The sequence below is a fragment of the Colossoma macropomum genome, unplaced genomic scaffold, assembly GCF_904425465.1.
Source record: "Colossoma macropomum unplaced genomic scaffold, Colossoma_macropomum, whole genome shotgun sequence".
Taxonomy (NCBI): Eukaryota; Metazoa; Chordata; class Actinopteri; order Characiformes; family Serrasalmidae; genus Colossoma; species Colossoma macropomum.
In genome coordinates this window covers 35,631,186-35,648,561 of record NW_023494804.1, presented here as the reverse complement: position 1 = coordinate 35,648,561, position 17,376 = coordinate 35,631,186, and the positions used below count along the sequence as shown (strand labels likewise).

The following is a 17,376-nucleotide window of genomic DNA, read 5'->3' as shown; positions in this document are numbered from 1 at the left end:
CTGTCACCATCAGAAAAAATACTTTCACCTTTAAAAATTAGGAGAAAATCAAGCAATCAATTTTGCTTCAGATACGAAAAAAATCTGCAGGTGTTTCCACTGTGAGAAGACAACTCAGTGCTAGGGGTCTGAAAGGATGTGTACCTGTCAAGAAGCCGTTATTGAGAAAAGGAAATAGACGAAAAAAAGAAAGTTTGCAAATTTTCAAGAAACACTAGCCACGTCTACATGCAGCCTAATAATTCGACTAATAGCTCAATCGGAATAGAATACGTCCATGTATACACCTCAGTCGGAATAGACTAGCCCGATTGAGGCCATTCGGAATACAGTTTCTATCTGATTGAACAATTGATCCATAATCCTGTAAATAATCTTTCAAACAGAAGAATAATATCCATGTAAGCGCCTGTATCTGATTACATTCCCAATAAAAAAGTTTAAGTACGTTCTGTGCATGTGGGTCATAGTGAAAGTTTATAATGTTCAACATGGCAGAGCAGAAACTGGTCTGCAGAGGAGGTGGTGGGACGGGCGTCCAGCTTATGTGTCTCAGAACACGACGTCTTCCTCTCGGCCTTCTTTAATAAGTACATGTGAAGTACGTTTTCCTGAGTCTGACATCATTTTAAAGTAATTAAAAACACAAGTGCACAAACTGAAAACTCGTCTCACACTGACTGGACCTCCCATGATGTTCGTTGTCATAGTAACGTTTACACTAAGTGGTTCATGGTGCATGAGCGTCATTTTGGATCTGATTACTGGTAGTGAGCATGTAAACAGAGATTTTCCATCAGATTGTTGAGTAGAGTGAGCATATAAATACCTCAGTCTTAATCTATAATCGGAATGTATTCAATCGGAGTGGCAAATCTTTGCATGTAAATACAGACACTAAAACTAGGCATCTGAGATGTGGAGTAAGATTTTATAGACTTACGAGCCAAAATTTGCAGTTGGAATTACTTGGATTGTGAGAAGCAGAAAATGCAACCAACTTCTAAGACTGAGCTTTGGAGGTGTGGAAAAACATCCCTGCAGATTTCTTTAAAAAGCTGAAAGCAAGCCTCATGAAAAGGATGGAAGCAATAATAGCACTAGTTGCTTGATGTTGTTACTGTGTTAACATTACAAAAGTGGACTTCATTATAACTGTTTCCTCACTGGTTATTAAACTTGGTCCATTAAATAAATGTACACTTGCTTTGTTTTCTCAGATTGAGTCTGTGATCTTTACAAACATTGAACTGCATCTGCGTTAGGTTTGGGCTTTAATTAAGATTTAATTTGCTGTTATTAAGTGCAGTGTTGGAATGACTGACTGTCTGAGTTGTTGGCGGAGTGCGGGCCGTGCGTCTGCAGCACTCCAGCCACGATGGAGTCTGGCCAGAAGCGCTGCGTGGGTCTGTGCTGCGACTTCATCTTCTTGGCTTTTGGGGCAGGGTCAGGGTTACTGGCGTCGAGCATGGGCTGCAGAATACGCCTGCGGGCATTGATAAACCTGTCAAAGGAAACAAAACAGAGGGAGACACAAAAAGAGAATGAGAAACAGTCCTGTTCTGGCCATCGCATTGACAAGTACTTCATGTTAATGAGCACTAGATGGAGCCACTTTGCTATACATTGCAGTGGATGAACCCACACCCCTACTACATAGCACAACAGCACGTCAGAGCTGGTTCTACTCTCAGTCTTACCAGTTGTTCACTTGCAATAAGGTGAGGTTAGTTTGTGCAGCGATCTGTCTTTTCTCATCTTCTGTGGGGTACGGGTGCTGGAAACAAAAACAAAAAGAAATTTATAATTGTCATATGATCTGTATAAAGTAATAGAGAAGCGTTTACTATAATGTAATGGCTACATAATGTAAATATACTGGCATATCATTACTGACATATTAAAACCTTGTAACTCCATTCTATTTCTTGAACCATTAAAATATACCAGCTGTTGCTGAGATTGTGTGAAGGATTTGTGATGAATGGACCAACAGAAGTAATCTGTTAATGTTAATGTAATAGGCTTTGTTAGTACAGCATCGATATCAGTGAACAGGTACAGACATTAAATCCTTTAAGACTCTTTTAACTACAGCTGTATGACCTATTCCAGCTCCATGAACAGATCAGGGCTCTATCAATCTAATCAGCCCAGTTCTACGTCCAAAGGAAATGGCTAATCTGCCATTAATCATGTAACACTCAATGTGATTAATTCATCATGTTATATTCACTGATCGCACTGAAGAATTTTCAGGAGAGAGATGAAAGAATGGAGCACGTCCTCCATCCCTCGCCCTTACCATGAGGTGCTGGAAGAGCCAGGAGCGCATGATGTTGGTGGCATGTTTGGGGAGAACGCCTCGCTTGTTCTTCGACTTCTTGTCATCGCTGTCCAAGAGGGAGGAGAGATCCAGATTCACCTTAAATTACAGACAAGAGAGAGAGAATGAGAGAGGGTGAAAGAGAGAGGCAAGAAAGGGGTACAGAAAGAAAAATACAGAAAGAGATGAGATAGGGCAAGAAAAAGTTGGAGCAATAGAGAGGGAAAAAAGGAGTGGAGGAAGGAGAGAGAGGCAAGAAAGAGGAGAAGAAAGTCAAGGAGAGTGGAAGAACGGGAGATTGAGAAGTAGAGAAAGAAGGAGTGGAAAAGAGATATAAAAAGAGAAAGAAGAAGGAGTGAAAAAGAGAGAGGGGCAGAGAAGTGGGAAAAAGGGAGAGAGAGAGAGAGAAGGAATAGAAGGAGAGGAGAAAGAGAATTGAAAGAGAGGGAGTTGAAAAAGAGCGTAGAGAGAGAGGAAAGGAGAGTGAGAGAGAAAAAAGAGAAGAAAGAGGGAGAGACCAAGGAAGACAAGAAATAGAGAAAGGGAAAAGAAAACTGGACAGAGAGGGAGAGAGAGAGAGAGAGAGAGAGAGAGAGAGAGAGAGAGAGAGAGGAAAGAAAGAGAGGAAAGGGGTGTACAAAGGCAGAAAGAAAAAAGAAAGAGACAGAGGGAGAGAGAGGGAGAGAGAGAGACGAAGACAGTATTAGAGAGAGAGAGAGAGAAAGAAGAAAGAGATATACAGAGAGAGAGAGACAGATAGAGAAAAAGAAATAGTCAAAAAGGAGGGAGAGAGATAGAGAGAGAGAAGAAAGAAATGTAGAGAGAGAGAGATAAAGAGACAGTTTTCAAGAGAAAAGGAGGGAGAGAGAGCGGAAAAGTGCAGAGAAAGAGAGAAGAAAGAGGTAGAAAGAGAGAGAAAGAGAGATGAGACAGTATTAAAGAGAGAGAGACAGTAGAAGTGGAAGAGAGAGAGAGAGGGAGAGAGAGAGAGGAAGGGACAGTGAGAAAGAGAAAATAAAGGAGCGGAAGAAAGATGGAGAGTGATAGAAAGAGAGAAAAAGTGAGAGAGAGGGGGAAGAAGGAAGGGGAGAGGGAGTCACAGAAAGAAAAAGAAAGAGAGAGAGGGAGGGATAGTTGTTGCCACGGAAACAAAGAGTCGCCACTTGCCGTTCCTTTGCCAGGGCCAGAAATGCCCTCAGTCACCATAGCAACGCAATCGGAGTAATGATACCTAAAATTAAAGCCGGGGAGGGAGCGTTTATAGAGGCCTTTCATCACAAAGAGCGCCACAGCAAATCTGCTCTCCTTTTAATCAAACTTACTCAGCCTCCACTGCAACAAGACCCAAATCTAGATACCGAGCTGCACACAGACAGGAAACACACACACTCACACACACACTCACACGGGAAACAGCAGAAAGTCTGTGCAATAATGTTGCTGTTTGAAGGTTTTCCACTCACCCATTTAACTACAAAGGCCAAAGTATTCAAATGAGTTAAATATTATTATGCAATTTTTGCCCCAGAAAAAAAGTCCTCAGTCATTTGGAGATTGCGAAATATTAACATTTCAGAGCGGCTTCAGATGCATAATCCAGCATGGCCTCGCGTGCTGATAAATAAATGAATAAAAATAAATTAAAAAACATTTCCACTTTAAAAATGAGGATAATTAATTTCATGCCGCTGCCGCAACCGAAAGTCATAAAAAGCGAAAAGCCTCCCTACTGACTTTTGAAATAAATAAATAATAATCAAGATCGGTAAAAAAAGAGAAAAAAATCTCCACATTATATTTGCAGCTGAGTGTCACGTGGCTGTGTTCCATCCCCCACCATACCCCACACACACACACACTCACACACACATATATACACACATACCTCAGCCCTGGGAGTGTGTAAGTGTGTGTTCCAGGAAGCAGGGTGAATTAATTGGAGGCTCCATGCAGGGGTATCATTACTGGGAGCTTGTCAGGGATGTAGTTATGGGCTCAGCTCTATTCCCAGCCTGCGTGTAGAGCAGAGTGTGGGCCTGGGCCCTAGGTAACTCACCCCAGCTCCGGCTGTCTGTCAAAACCTGCCTCACCTGCCTGCTACTGCTCCGTACAAACACACGCATGCAACATGCATACAACTGGCTACTCTGGAACCAACGCCAAACAAGCTCGAGGATGCTCAGCCAGTTCTAGCAAAAAATCAGCAGCGCAGCTTTACTATTCATCTATCTATGCTCCGCCCACTTGGCCAACCTGGCAACTATCAAGGTTGTCAAGAACAAGCTTCATAGAACATGCAGGTTTTGCCCAAAAATCTACATTTAGAATGCTGTATTTTACTTTGTACACGTGCGAAAGGTCTAAAATTGTTATTTTTATGTGTAATCTATTGTATATTATCAGGATACTTGAGCCATGATACAATTCTAAAGATTTTTGATATGCTAAGTTTTGCACTTTATTGTTTTGACTGCATGTTATTCCTCCAATATAGAACTAGCATGTTACAGAGCTGTAATAAGTAGGTAATAACATAGTAATATTGTTGTAACAATATTACTATGTTAATGGTAACAAGTTGTACTTACATAATAATTACATTAAAATTTTCTAGTTGTTGCTAAATAGTACGTTAGTAATTTTAGTGGTAAAAGAGCAGTAACAAAATGGTCAAACAATGGTAACAAGTTGTACTAAACTAAATATTACTATCTAATTGTCTAATTGTTTCTAAATAATAAGGTAGCAATTGCTAAGTTGGTTATAAAATGGTAAAATAATATTAATAAATTGTTCTAACCTAAAATTACATTCTAATTTTGTAGTTGTTACTAAATAATAAGTTAAGATAAAGAAACACAAACATGATGTGTAAAAATAAGTGGTATGCTGTGAGTTTCTTCCATCACTGAACTCATTTCTGAGCCTTTTGCCGGATCTGTGTTTAACAATAGAGAATTAATATTTTGTTAACTGTAACTACAAAAGGAACATGTGATGTTGTATTTTCCAGCCCTGATTCTGTGAAATATCAGTATATTTACCTCATCTGTTCCTGGCTAACAACACTAGTATATTGGTCAGCCTACACACAAAAGTAATAGAACAACCAAACAACCATGAGTGATTATAATGCATTAATGTCATCAAACTTTCGGTGCAATTACCCACATTATTTGCAAGAACCAATGTTACCACCTGATGTGAGATGCAGTGACTGAGAAGATGGAAAGAAGTAAGTTCGCATTTTACAGCTCCATTTAGTTTCTCTATAATTACAGCCTGTAACTATGTCTGTACATCATACTGTGACTGACCACTTAAAGTCATAATATGTAAGACACAAAGTAGAAACAAAGTGATTTAGTATTTTACAGCACTAATAACACATGGCTTTAGCAGAACCACTTCACTGTTTTTGGAGTAACAACCCTTATATTATAAGCCCCTAAAAGGATGTAAAAAAAACTGATGGGGTGATTTGTTGATTAGGCAGAGATGATGCTATAAGAGATTCACTATTTTTTCCTATAAATGTATATATAAAAAAAGAATTTTATTTAGAGGTAACTACAGTTTGTTCTCCCACTTTTATCCACTGTTGTGTGTTATCCACTGCACTATCAGAGCATTCCTAATAATAACCCTACTAATAGACACCTTGTTCTTATTAGAAGGAAACAGCACCACCTTGTGGATTGTGACAGAAATGCAGTTTAGTATTCTATTAGTTAATTAATTGGGATGGATATATTAAAATATTAAAAATTAAATAATAAAATATCAATTCTTGAGTATCAATGCAATTTTAAATATTGTGATATTATACTGTATGATTTTTTTTCTCCCAACCCAATCAAGCTAATCGAGCTAGTTTTGAGTAGCTATAACAACATTGTCCAGCTTGGTAGTGCATTTTAATCTGGAATCCAATGTTATGTAGAGAATCTAGACAAAAGATCACTACAATTACTTTTAAATCATTTTTGCCAATGTTCTCTAAAGCTTTTCCAACCTCACAACAGTTGCTACAAAAAGGGTGGTGCTTGTGGTATTATCAGGCTGCTCTACGACCTATAAAAGGATTTCTGTAACTTTCCATACCTCAAACAATTTAAGTTCTAATCCACTTCTAGAACTTGACGAGTGTGTGTGTGTGTGTGTGTGTGTGTGTTTGAGTCACCTGTGTGTTCTGGATCTGGATGGTCCCCTGTGGTAGAGTCTGGGTTAACACCTGCCCCTGAGAGGTCACCATAGCAACCGGCTGATACAGGGTCCCACCTGCGGGAACCATTCATACACATACACATACACACACACGTAAAACACAGCAGATTGGTAAACAGCACCATCTTTAAGAGCTACAGTTCACCATGCTAATGTCTTACACTCATATCAAACTAAGAGGAACTCTAACAAGCCACTGAACAGAACTGAATTCAGCCAGTGTGGGTTTATTTCACAGGAGTGTATTATATGGGAAAAAACATAGCTATGTAGAATACAGCACATTACATAGTAGGCAGTCTTTCTAAAGAATCATCTAAACTATTGAAATAGGTCCCATATTATTTAAAAAACTTTCAAATTTTATTTTATTTTTTAAATAAAAGAGTTTGGTGCAGCATGTAAACACTGGTTCATTCTCCAGCCCATATAATTCTCGTTCCCCAGTCTCATACAAAATGTCTCATCTTGAATTCGGCTTTTTTGTCACAAAAATCACGCTGAAGTTATAAGGACAGATGAGGCACAATAAATGACAGCCAATTAGAACTATGATCATTTACATATATTAGTCTTGAAGGGGAATTCCACAGATTTTTCTACATTTCTGCATAACTTAATGACAAACAAAGTCATCCAAACTGGTCTGAGGTGACAGTGGTAAATATATTTTATTTAATATCCTTAAAATGATCAGTGAACCTACACATGTCTTCTGAATATTTAGATATAATCCGGATAAAAGTATAATCATAATTAATATTTTCTTACTACACTATTTTGCTTTACACAACCCTACACGTACCTCTCCACAAAAAATGTATTAAAAAAAAAAAAAGATTTTAGGCCAAAACCTTCTCTTAGACCTATCATAAAACAAATGATCAGGCATCATGCAATGTATTCATAACCATTTCATATAATAGCTTTCTGTAATGAAGCTTTTAGACAAATTAAACTCTTTAGATGTCTGTTTTCTATCACGACCACTGTGACAAATTCTCTGAAAGTTTCTCCAGAACTGGGCATTTCAAATCAACCCACCCTGAATGACTTTGTTTATATCATAACAATCAACTTTTTCCATCACTGGAATTCTTTTTTATAGACACAATAACTAAAACAGCCTGTTTATTTCTAAGGGTTCAAGAGAAGTTGGAAAATGGTCATGTAAAAATGAATTATGACCATTTTTGGTACAGAAAAAAATTAAGTACAAGAAAAATGTAGGATATGGCTCCATAAACAAACACTGGAAAAGCTTTTGTTAAGCAGTAAGTAGCAATTACTATGAAGTTATGAGGAACTGAAGTGGGGACCCCCAGGTCCATCCCTCTATCTCTCTCTGAGCAGATACATCCCTAAGCTGTCTTACCTGACACCACCTGTGAGTTAATGGTAGTCATGGTGACGTTGCTCTGAGGCAGAGAGCCGGCAGGGACCACGATGCCTGAGGGATTAACCGAGCTGGACACGTTAGCGAGTGAGGGAGAGGAGTTCTGCAGGAGATCCTGGAGAGAAGGGAAGGGAAGGGAAGGGAAGGGAAGGGAAGAGAAGAGAAGAGAAGAGAAGAGAAGAGAAGAGAAGAGAAGAGAAGAGAGTTGAAGCCATGTCCATAAATGACCTGTTTGTCTTACACACTGAATGAACACACTACACTTCTTTGTCTCTACCTGCGGTAAGTTTGTGTGTGTTGGCGAATACGGCCCACCCAGGTCATTGCGTAGCAGATTGTCACTGTGCATCTTCGTCTTCAGACAGGTAATGTAGCGGTTGCAGAAGTCTTTACAGAGCTCATTCACCTTCTCCAGCTCCAGCAGGTGGATCCGCAACACCTGAATCGCCTTCACCATCTGACACACATACACAAGAAACGGTCAAGAGAACAGCTGTGCACGAGACACATTTTATTAAAAGTAGAGTTTCCTAAATGTTTCTTCACTTGAACCTATGTTTCTAAGAAATACTTTAACCCTAATGAACTGAGTGTCTCCTCAGCAATCCGATCTGAGAAATATGTCGATAGCCAACTGACAACTTTACAGGAGAAGGAAAATACCTTTACTTTTAATGTAAGTCAATGGAACCAGACGTTTTTTCCACGTCATTTTGGGTCATTTCTTTTAGTCCATTCATCATGAAATTTACATACAATGTAAAGGGCAGCAGGTATTTTCAAATTATGTCAAAAACTGAAAAACGACAAAAATGGAGATACAAGGTTTTCTTTTGGCAGCAGCGCTATGTATGTCCACGTTGGTCAGAGTAAAATGCATCAATGGCTATCGCGTTTCCTATCACTGCATAAAAGATGAAAAGGCTTCTTTTATTGTTGGATGTACTTTGATTTTTTTGAGCACTTCAAAGCATAATACTCAATCAATTCTTATTACTGTTTTGAGTAATGATAAAACGTGACATGTTCCTATTCATGCATTTTCTTGCTCAATAAGATCATTAGTGAGAAAAAATGAAACATCTATGAATTTTTGGATTTGTTACACCATGTTCTTTACATTTCAAATAAAAGGAACAATGACAACACGGAAAAATCAAATGATTAAAGGGAGGAGCAGATTAAATGACAGAAATAGCCATGTTTTTGCACTGGGCTTAAACAGCTACTTGATGTAGAAACTTTACTATTATGTAGACCAGGGGTGCACAACTCCAGTCCTGGAGGCCACGGTAGCACAGTTTGGTAGCTTCCTTACACAAACATACCTATTAAAACCTTCCAATCAATGGATAAGTATAGTCAGGTGTGTCTGAGCAGGTAAATCACCGAACTCTGCTGGACCTGGACAGGAGCTGTGCACCCCCAATGTAGACGTTACATTATATTACATTATGCATATGTTCTTTACATTTTTACAAAGGTTCTTCATAGAGTGGACAGAATCCCAAAGATGTAAAGTGGAGCTGAGGTCAGGGCTCTGTGCAGGCCATCAGAGTTCCTCCACACCAAGCTCATCAAATCATGTCTGGACTTTGCTTTATGCGCAGTGGCACAGTCATGCTGAAACAGGAAAGGGTCTTCCCTGAACTTCTGCCACAAAGTTGAAAGTATATATTTGTCTGAAATGTCTTTGTAAGCTTTAGCATTAAGATTACCCTTCAATGGAACTAGGGGGCTGAGCCCAAACTCTGAAAAACAGTCCCAGACCAGTATCCCTCCTCCACCAAACTTTAACACTGGCACTAGTGTTCTACCAGCATCCACCAAAAGTGAAGATTCCTCAGTCCAGAGAACATATTTCCACTGTCTTGTGTTGGCATTCTTTACACCACTCCAGCTGCTGCTTGGCATTGCACCTAGTAATCTTAGGCTTGTGTGCAGCTCCTCAGCCAATGAAACCCATTTAATGAAGCTCCTGACACACAGTTCTTGTGCTGATGCTGCTTCTAGAGGCAGTTTCGAACTCTGTATAGAGCGATGGCCTACAACTTTGTGGCTGAGCTGTTGTCCTAGTTGCTTCCATTTCACGATAATAACAATTACAGTTGATTGAGGCAGATCTAGCAAGGCAGAAACTTCAGTAAATTACTTGTGGCAAAGGTCACTGAGCTCGTCAGTGTGACCCATTCTACTGCCAATGTTTGTCTATGGAGACTCGATGGCTGTGTTTGATTTTTACACCTGTTAGCAATGAGTGTGGCTGAAACAGCTGAATTCAAACCAATATAGTGTAGACAGATAAACTCCAGCAACACTGCAAGGTGCACCTATATGGTGAGTGGACCTGATAAAATGGACAACAAGTGTAGATACAAGGTAAGTGTATCTAATAAAATAGCCAGTGTGTGTACAGGAGAAGCTATAAATATTTACTGAGATTAGAAGAAAAATAAAGAAACTTATGGGCTCACAAATGCGTGCTCCAATATTTACATATAGAATTTAACCTTGTAAATAGCCAGGACCCGCCACTGGGCCCAAAGTTTTATTACACACCTCTAAACCTAAGAATAGCTCAGCCAGTTTGCACTGATGTCCCTGTAGTCACTGAATAATTAGCCTTAGTAAGTGAGATTTTAATGGGTTAATAATGTGTAGGTGGATATTGTGCATGTTTGCAACATTTCAGACGAGATAATGAGCAAAATATCAATGAGAGACATACGAGAATGATTGCAGACAACTATTAACCAATAAAATGCCCATGCAATACAGATGACAACTGTCTATCTAGCAAGTGTGCTGAGAGTAATTCCACTCAGATATTTGAACAAAAGAACATAACGCAGAAGTAAAACTGATTATGAGTTCCAAGTGCATAAGAAATCAGATACCTTGTTCTTGTACAGGCATTTCTGCACCCAAAAAAGTATCTGTTGAGACTATCACAGCTCTTTTTCTTCTGGTCGTGGCTAAACTTGCGTGGCTAACTCCCCCATTTCCACAGATCACGTGCCTTCAAAGTCAGCACTCAAGGACGAGCGAATGGGCTAAAAAGTGCTTTGCCAAGGAGGAGATAAATCTGCCAATTACTGCGGCTCGTTTCGTCGGGGCACCGTGCCATCCCTCGCCCGGCACCGCAGCGGCACGGCCGCCGTAACCGCGCCAATGAAGGGGGGCCCTGCGCCACTGGTCCATCGTAAAGCACACAGATGCAGAGTTAATTGACTGAGCCGCAGTAGTCGGCCGAGAGACCTGGTAATGATGAACATTGACCTTTCCCCCCTTTCCTCATTCGCCTAATTTCTAATTACTGCTAGCTGTCAGGCGGGGGTGGGGGGTGGAGGGTCCAGGAGAAAGAGAGAGAGGGAGAGAGAGGGAGGGTGAAACAAAGAGAACAAGGGCTAAAGGAATGCGACAGTTCTTTGGTTTAAAATTCTTAGCCCTTTAAACCTGAAGCTTCTTATTTAGTTACTAGTCTTATGACATATTCAGGTACTATTATAAATAATTCGGTAGCTCCTCTAAACTAGTTTGTAAGTGGAACTGTGGAGCCAAATACAAGCTTTTGCAGTTTAAGGGGTTAAAACTCCCATGCAAATATCTATCCAGTGATACAAAGTATTGTGATTGCCTCTACCAGCAGGGGGTGCTATAGTTGTGTAGTGCAGAGTGGATGGGGCATGTTGCACAGCTCGGTAAACTTCAATGTGGACAGAGAGACAATATCACTCGTTAAAGCCTTGCATCTCCAAAATGGTAACTTTGTAAGAGAAAACAGAGAATAAAAAACTTAACCAAACCTGTGTTAACATAGCTAAAAGATATGATAAGTGTACTTTTTAAAAATGTCCATTGTCCATTAAAGTGTTCACACAACGTAAAGTGCTGCTGCCATTTCGATGTTATAAAATAAAAAGTGGAATTATGAGGGTATTTTTTAAATAATACTACTACTATACTGCAATAAATAATATTTTGTGAAGTGAAATGATCTTAAATCTAGTCTATCTGTCTAATATTTCCCATTTTGAGAGGGCTGTGCACTTATAATAAGATTATCTATCTTATTTCTAGACATTTTTACTTATTTTAGGTCATTTTATCAAGTAAAATTATCTCACTATACTGGCAGATAATTTAGCTGGTTTCAAGCACGTTTCTTAAAACAAGCAAAATTATCTGCCAATATAGTGAGAAAATTTTACTTAAGAAAAGCACTTAAAACAAGTATAAAATGTCTAGAAATAAGTTAAATAATCTTAAATCAATCTTACAATAATCTTAACAGAAGACTGCTGTGCACTGCTGTTGCTGCTACTAATAATAATAATAATGATAATAATAAGCCTTAATTTATATAGCAATATTCACTGTACTAACAAAATCTTGAAGCAGTATAAGTTAAACTTTGAAAAGATAAAACACTACGCTCTATATAAAATAATAACACAATCACGAACGGGAGAAATCAGGACACAATACGTCCAGGCATAGCCTAAACAAATATGTTTTTAATCTAGTTTAATCTTTGTTTTTAATCAAAAATTGATATTCCAGAGTTTAGGAGCTGTACAAGAACAAGAGCTTCCACCAACTGAGGTGTAAGAGACCTTAAGAGTTTGCAGTAAACCTGCCTCAGCTGAGCGAAGTGGACTAGGTGGGATATGTTTCAAAAGTTCAGTAAGGATTGCCAGAGTTTGGCCATTAGGGGCTTTAAATGTTGTAAGCAAGACCTTGAGGCATAGGCATGTTTAGCCCCTTACAGTGTAACTAGACAGTTACAGTGTGACTGTGTGGTGTTTTGGCTCCAGTAAGTAGTGCAGACGAGGTTTTCTTATCACTCAGCACCAACACATTACAGTCATTAGCAGTATTCCTCATTTTTGTTGCACTGAATCTCAGATCCCTCTTTATGTTGTTCTTGTTGGCTATCTGATGTTTTTTTATCTAGCAAGCTAACATTGCATGTTGTCAATCAATGACCGTCCACTGTTTGAATTCGAGAGGGAGAAGTGAGCTGTTGTGCCATTGGTAGGCCTATAAGTTGATATTAAAGCCAGGGTGCTACACTTGTACTGCCTGTATGCATATCAGCTAATTGATGTTATAGAATGATAGAAGATATGATGACACAGGGTGGGGGCTTGGCTGGTCTCATTTAGCACCCCTAAAGCTCTGATCTGAGAATCACCCCTGCCTTGAGCTAAATGTGAAACTTAACAGGAAGCCAGTTTAAACTGAATAGGACTGAAGGGGAAGGTTTTTTCCTGCTAAAGGATATTCTGCTGTATTCTGAACTAGCTGGAGCCTATTTAGAGAGATTTACAGAGACAACAGGACAGCTATTAATATGTTACAGTAATTTAACTAGCTATGACATCATGAAGAGTAGCGACTGCTCCCAAACTCTTGAGCTCTCTACCTCAGTCTCTTCGTGACTGCTCTACTTCCTCTTCTTTTAAAGTTCAACTTTAAAAACTTCTCTCTCTTCACTGCTCACTACTTTTCTTCTCCAAAGTGTTAGGTCCTTTTTTTCTCCTCTTTGTGAAGCGTCCTTGGGTTTGTGCGCTATATAAATTAAACTTATTATTATTACTTTAGAGAAAAATGTGAACTTTTTGGAGACACTGAAAAAAAGGGACGCACTGAATTCACTTGATTTGAATTTGTACATTGCCACATTATTAAGTACATTGCCAAAAGGAAGTACAGTTGTGTTGATGCAATATAGGTCCTGTTTACACCTTGCATCAACAAGCGTTTCTGGTGATTGGATCACATTTGGATTTCACTGGTCTGCATGGAAAGCCAGGTGTAAACACACCAGGAATAAATGTGATCGCATTATGATCAGTCAGTTAGATCAATCGTAGTACATTCGGAGGTGGACAGGGACAGATCATGACCACATTTAACAAGTTAAGTGTAAACAGAAGCATTTTTATAGTCTGCATACAATTACATGAGCGGAGTTGAGTTCTGACTAGCAGGTAAGAGAATAAACAATGATATGAAAATTGGAGGAGACATGAGGCAAAAAACCAATAGCCTTCTGGGGAAAAAAGCAAACAAAACCAAAACGGAAATGATGCATGTGTTGATGCGCTTTTCATTTCGGGAAAGTAAAATCGGACCTCATTTGGCCTCACTGGGGACATTTTTAGTGAAAAGTATAAATGGAATCTGTAGCATATCCAGATATGATCCTTGGGGTAACATACATTAATGCAAGGTGTAATCTTCTGTGTACACATCAGTAAAATCAATCACTTTAATCTGTGCTTAGAGATGTGAAGAGTATCTTGATTTTTCTGTACTGACCAGGTTGTCCAGTTCAGGGTCCTCGCTGAAGAAAGGCTTGTGGTCCTGCTCCTGCTGGTGCACAAAGTTTTCGATGTCCACGTCAAAGCTGGCCGAGGTGATGCACTCGGAGCCCTGCGTGGCCTGCTCACACTTCTCGAACAGCAGAGCCAGCAGAGGGAACAGGGGGTGCCTGCAGGAGAGCACCAGGGTGGACATTAAGGACATCGTCAGTCATGACAATCATCACAAAAATGCTAAGCTGTTTATAGAGGTCGTATATGTTTTTGAGTAATGACATATGTTCATAACAAGAAAAACTTGTATTCCTTTCTTGGAGAAGGAAAAAAAAACATTCTTAACATTATTTTACATTAATGCGATGAGATTTTATTCCAGTTCATTTTGGACCATTTCTATTGGTCCATCCCTCATGAAGTGTTCACATAATATGAAGGGGCAGCTGTCACTCTAATCTAGTCACAATAAATACAAAAGGTATGCATTTTGATATGGCAGTGACACAATGTGTAGAATTTAAAATCAATTTTGTTGATCTAGATCGTCTTTACTTATTGTATGAAAGCCAAAACTTGATTCTGGTGATATTCAAACAGTATTATCAAGATTAGATCATTTAGACCATATCCTTCATTTTCTTATATTTTATTTTTGCCCTTGAGATCCATTTTGATATTTAAACAGACTGTTTTCGTTATAGTGCCTTTAAGACTGATGTATGTAAATAACCTCTCTTCTGATTCGCTGCTCTGTATTGTGCCTAATTCAAACAGCAGCCAGGACTGAAACACTCCATATATCTTCAGTGTGAGTGGGTGGAGCTAAACTGCTGTAGAATGAATAAGTGGATATACGTAAATGTGTCCGTTTGCAACATCACAAAAAAATGGAGTTCAAAACTAAGATGTTATAGTTTCCATGTAAAGACTGCATGGACTGTGGCATCAGCAATATGTTTTCAAACTTTAACAAAGTTTATATACTACATCAAACTCTTTTATTTAAAAAGAAAGAGAGAGAAATGTGGTTCTCCATAATACAGGCCCTTTGAAGCACCTTTATATCTCCCAGCAAGTGTCAACGCCTTGAGATGTTGGGCCTTTTCTCACTTGAATCTTATTTTGAATCTGACCAGCACTCTTTGTCTCTCTGATCAATGTACAAGTTCTCAAACATTTCTCAGATAATACAGGCAAATCTCAAATGTACACTCTTAAAAATGAAAGTTCCCAAATGATTCTTGCACCTTTTTGTAATTAGATGTATGAAAAGTTTTTCTATGCACAGTAAAATATCAGTCGAACCTTAAAAATTTACTTTATGTGGTAAAAAGCAATTAAACTGGTTTTGCTCCATTTAAATGAAACTTTTTAATGAATCAATGCAAAGAAAACTTTTAAAGTCTTAAAAGTAGAGTAACAAAACCCGGTCCTCAGAGTCCCCCATTTTTGCTTCATCCCTTTGTGTTGTGTTGTGAGTCAGGCTGGAGCAAAAAATGTGGACCATCAGAGCATTAAGCTATGTTCTTCTCATTTCTTGAAATCATAGTAAATAGAAAAGGTCAGTACAGACTCAAACCTGTTGATACAGAATGTAAACTGAACATAATATATAATTATGTGCAAAAGCTTGGGCACCAAATTATGCTTTTCTTGATTTTTTACATGAAAATAAGTAGAATAACACATTCTACAGAGAGCACACTTCTCAACATTTTAATGTATAATTACTGTTTATTTGCTGGGTTTAATATATTGGGAAAAACATATATAAAAAAGGAAAAAATGCAATATGTAAGTGTGTTCTTTGTAGATGATGTGTTAACTTAGTTACTGTGTTTTCACTGAGAACATCAATAAAAAACATAATTTGACCAGGAGTGTCACTTTACAATATGACTGCATATAGTTACATTCAATAATATTTAAAAATGAAAATAGTAACTCCAAGGGTTAAAGCAGAAATCCTCCTCTTTTTTCTATCCTGCAGTAAATTAAGGATCTTGAAGCTGGGTTCATCTGACTCACAGAATTCTTCATCATATAAATTTGTTCCAATATCACTTACAAAACAGCTGTAATGTTGTACAGCAGAAGCTTCAGATTAAGCAGGGAGACATATAACATCATAAAAGCCACTGTGTGTGTATGACAGTGTGTGTACGGTGTGTATGTGCCTGTGTCTGTGTGTTTGTGCTGTGAGCTGAAGGCTATAGAGGCGGTGGGACTGGGTGAGGGGCCTCTGCTCCAGCTGTAACCCACCGCTCTCATTTGCAGCCTTTAATAGCCCGCTATATTAGACTCTAATCTGCCTGATCCCAATTTAATGCGGCTCCCTCCAGTCGACGTGAGGCGAATACTAAACAGGCTCACAGCGGAACACACAGACGATCCTGCGCTCCCTCTGGGCTCGTACGGCTCTCCTCCGCCACGCCGGCCGCCTCCACTACAGCGCACCCTGGAGGCCATGAGCTTACTTATCTCTCCCCCTCCATCCCTTTAGCTCTGGATCATAACCCCGACACAGCCTGCAGCACCACAGCCTGAGGACACTATCAGTTTAACCCCCAGAGGCTTGTTTTAGCAGGCCTGGATGAGGGGAAATGACCCTGAGTTTTATAATTACCATTCAAATAAAGGAATAAATGCCAAACACACAGGACCACCAAAAAATATCTCGTTTGCTGTATTATCATCCTCACTCACACTCGCTGCAGAACAACTAGAAACTGAGCAATGACAAAACTGTGTGGATAAAATAAAGCTAGAAAGGGAGTAACTCTACTATTCTGTTTGAATGTAGCTATGTAATTAATACTTAATTACATAGTTTTTATGTCATTAAGTAGTAATTACTAATTAATTATGTAAAGTACTCTTTAATTATATAGTATTTATGCCGAATTGTGTAATTACACACTAGTTATGTAATGAATTACATGTACATTCAATTTTGATTTGATTTTAATGCTGCATTTCTGACGTTTTTACTTTAAACATTAAAAAATGGACAAAAAGTGGCAAAAAGTACATGACAAAAAGGCTGCATGAACTTTAGAACTTTAGAAAAATAACAATAATCCCCTTTTATACTTAAAACG

The 17,376-nt window shown here is 38.8% G+C and overlaps 1 protein-coding gene across 2 annotated transcripts in view; it reads right to left on the bottom strand.

Moving 5' to 3' along the window:
* The window catches only part of pknox2 (pbx/knotted 1 homeobox 2), a 130,179-nt gene that overhangs the window by 2,039 nt on the left and 110,764 nt on the right, over positions 1-17,376 (bottom strand). For both annotated transcript variants that reach the window (XM_036595477.1, XM_036595478.1), the window contains exons 5-11: positions 14,277-14,448; positions 8,227-8,406; positions 7,929-8,064; positions 6,510-6,607; positions 2,306-2,425; positions 1,701-1,777; positions 1,326-1,504 (exon numbers count right to left, since the gene is read on the bottom strand). In XM_036595477.1, the coding sequence (XP_036451370.1) occupies positions 1,326-1,504; positions 1,701-1,777; positions 2,306-2,425; positions 6,510-6,607; positions 7,929-8,064; positions 8,227-8,406; positions 14,277-14,448 (962 nt within the window). The remainder of the gene's footprint in view (positions 1-1,325; positions 1,505-1,700; positions 1,778-2,305; positions 2,426-6,509; positions 6,608-7,928; positions 8,065-8,226; positions 8,407-14,276; positions 14,449-17,376) is intronic.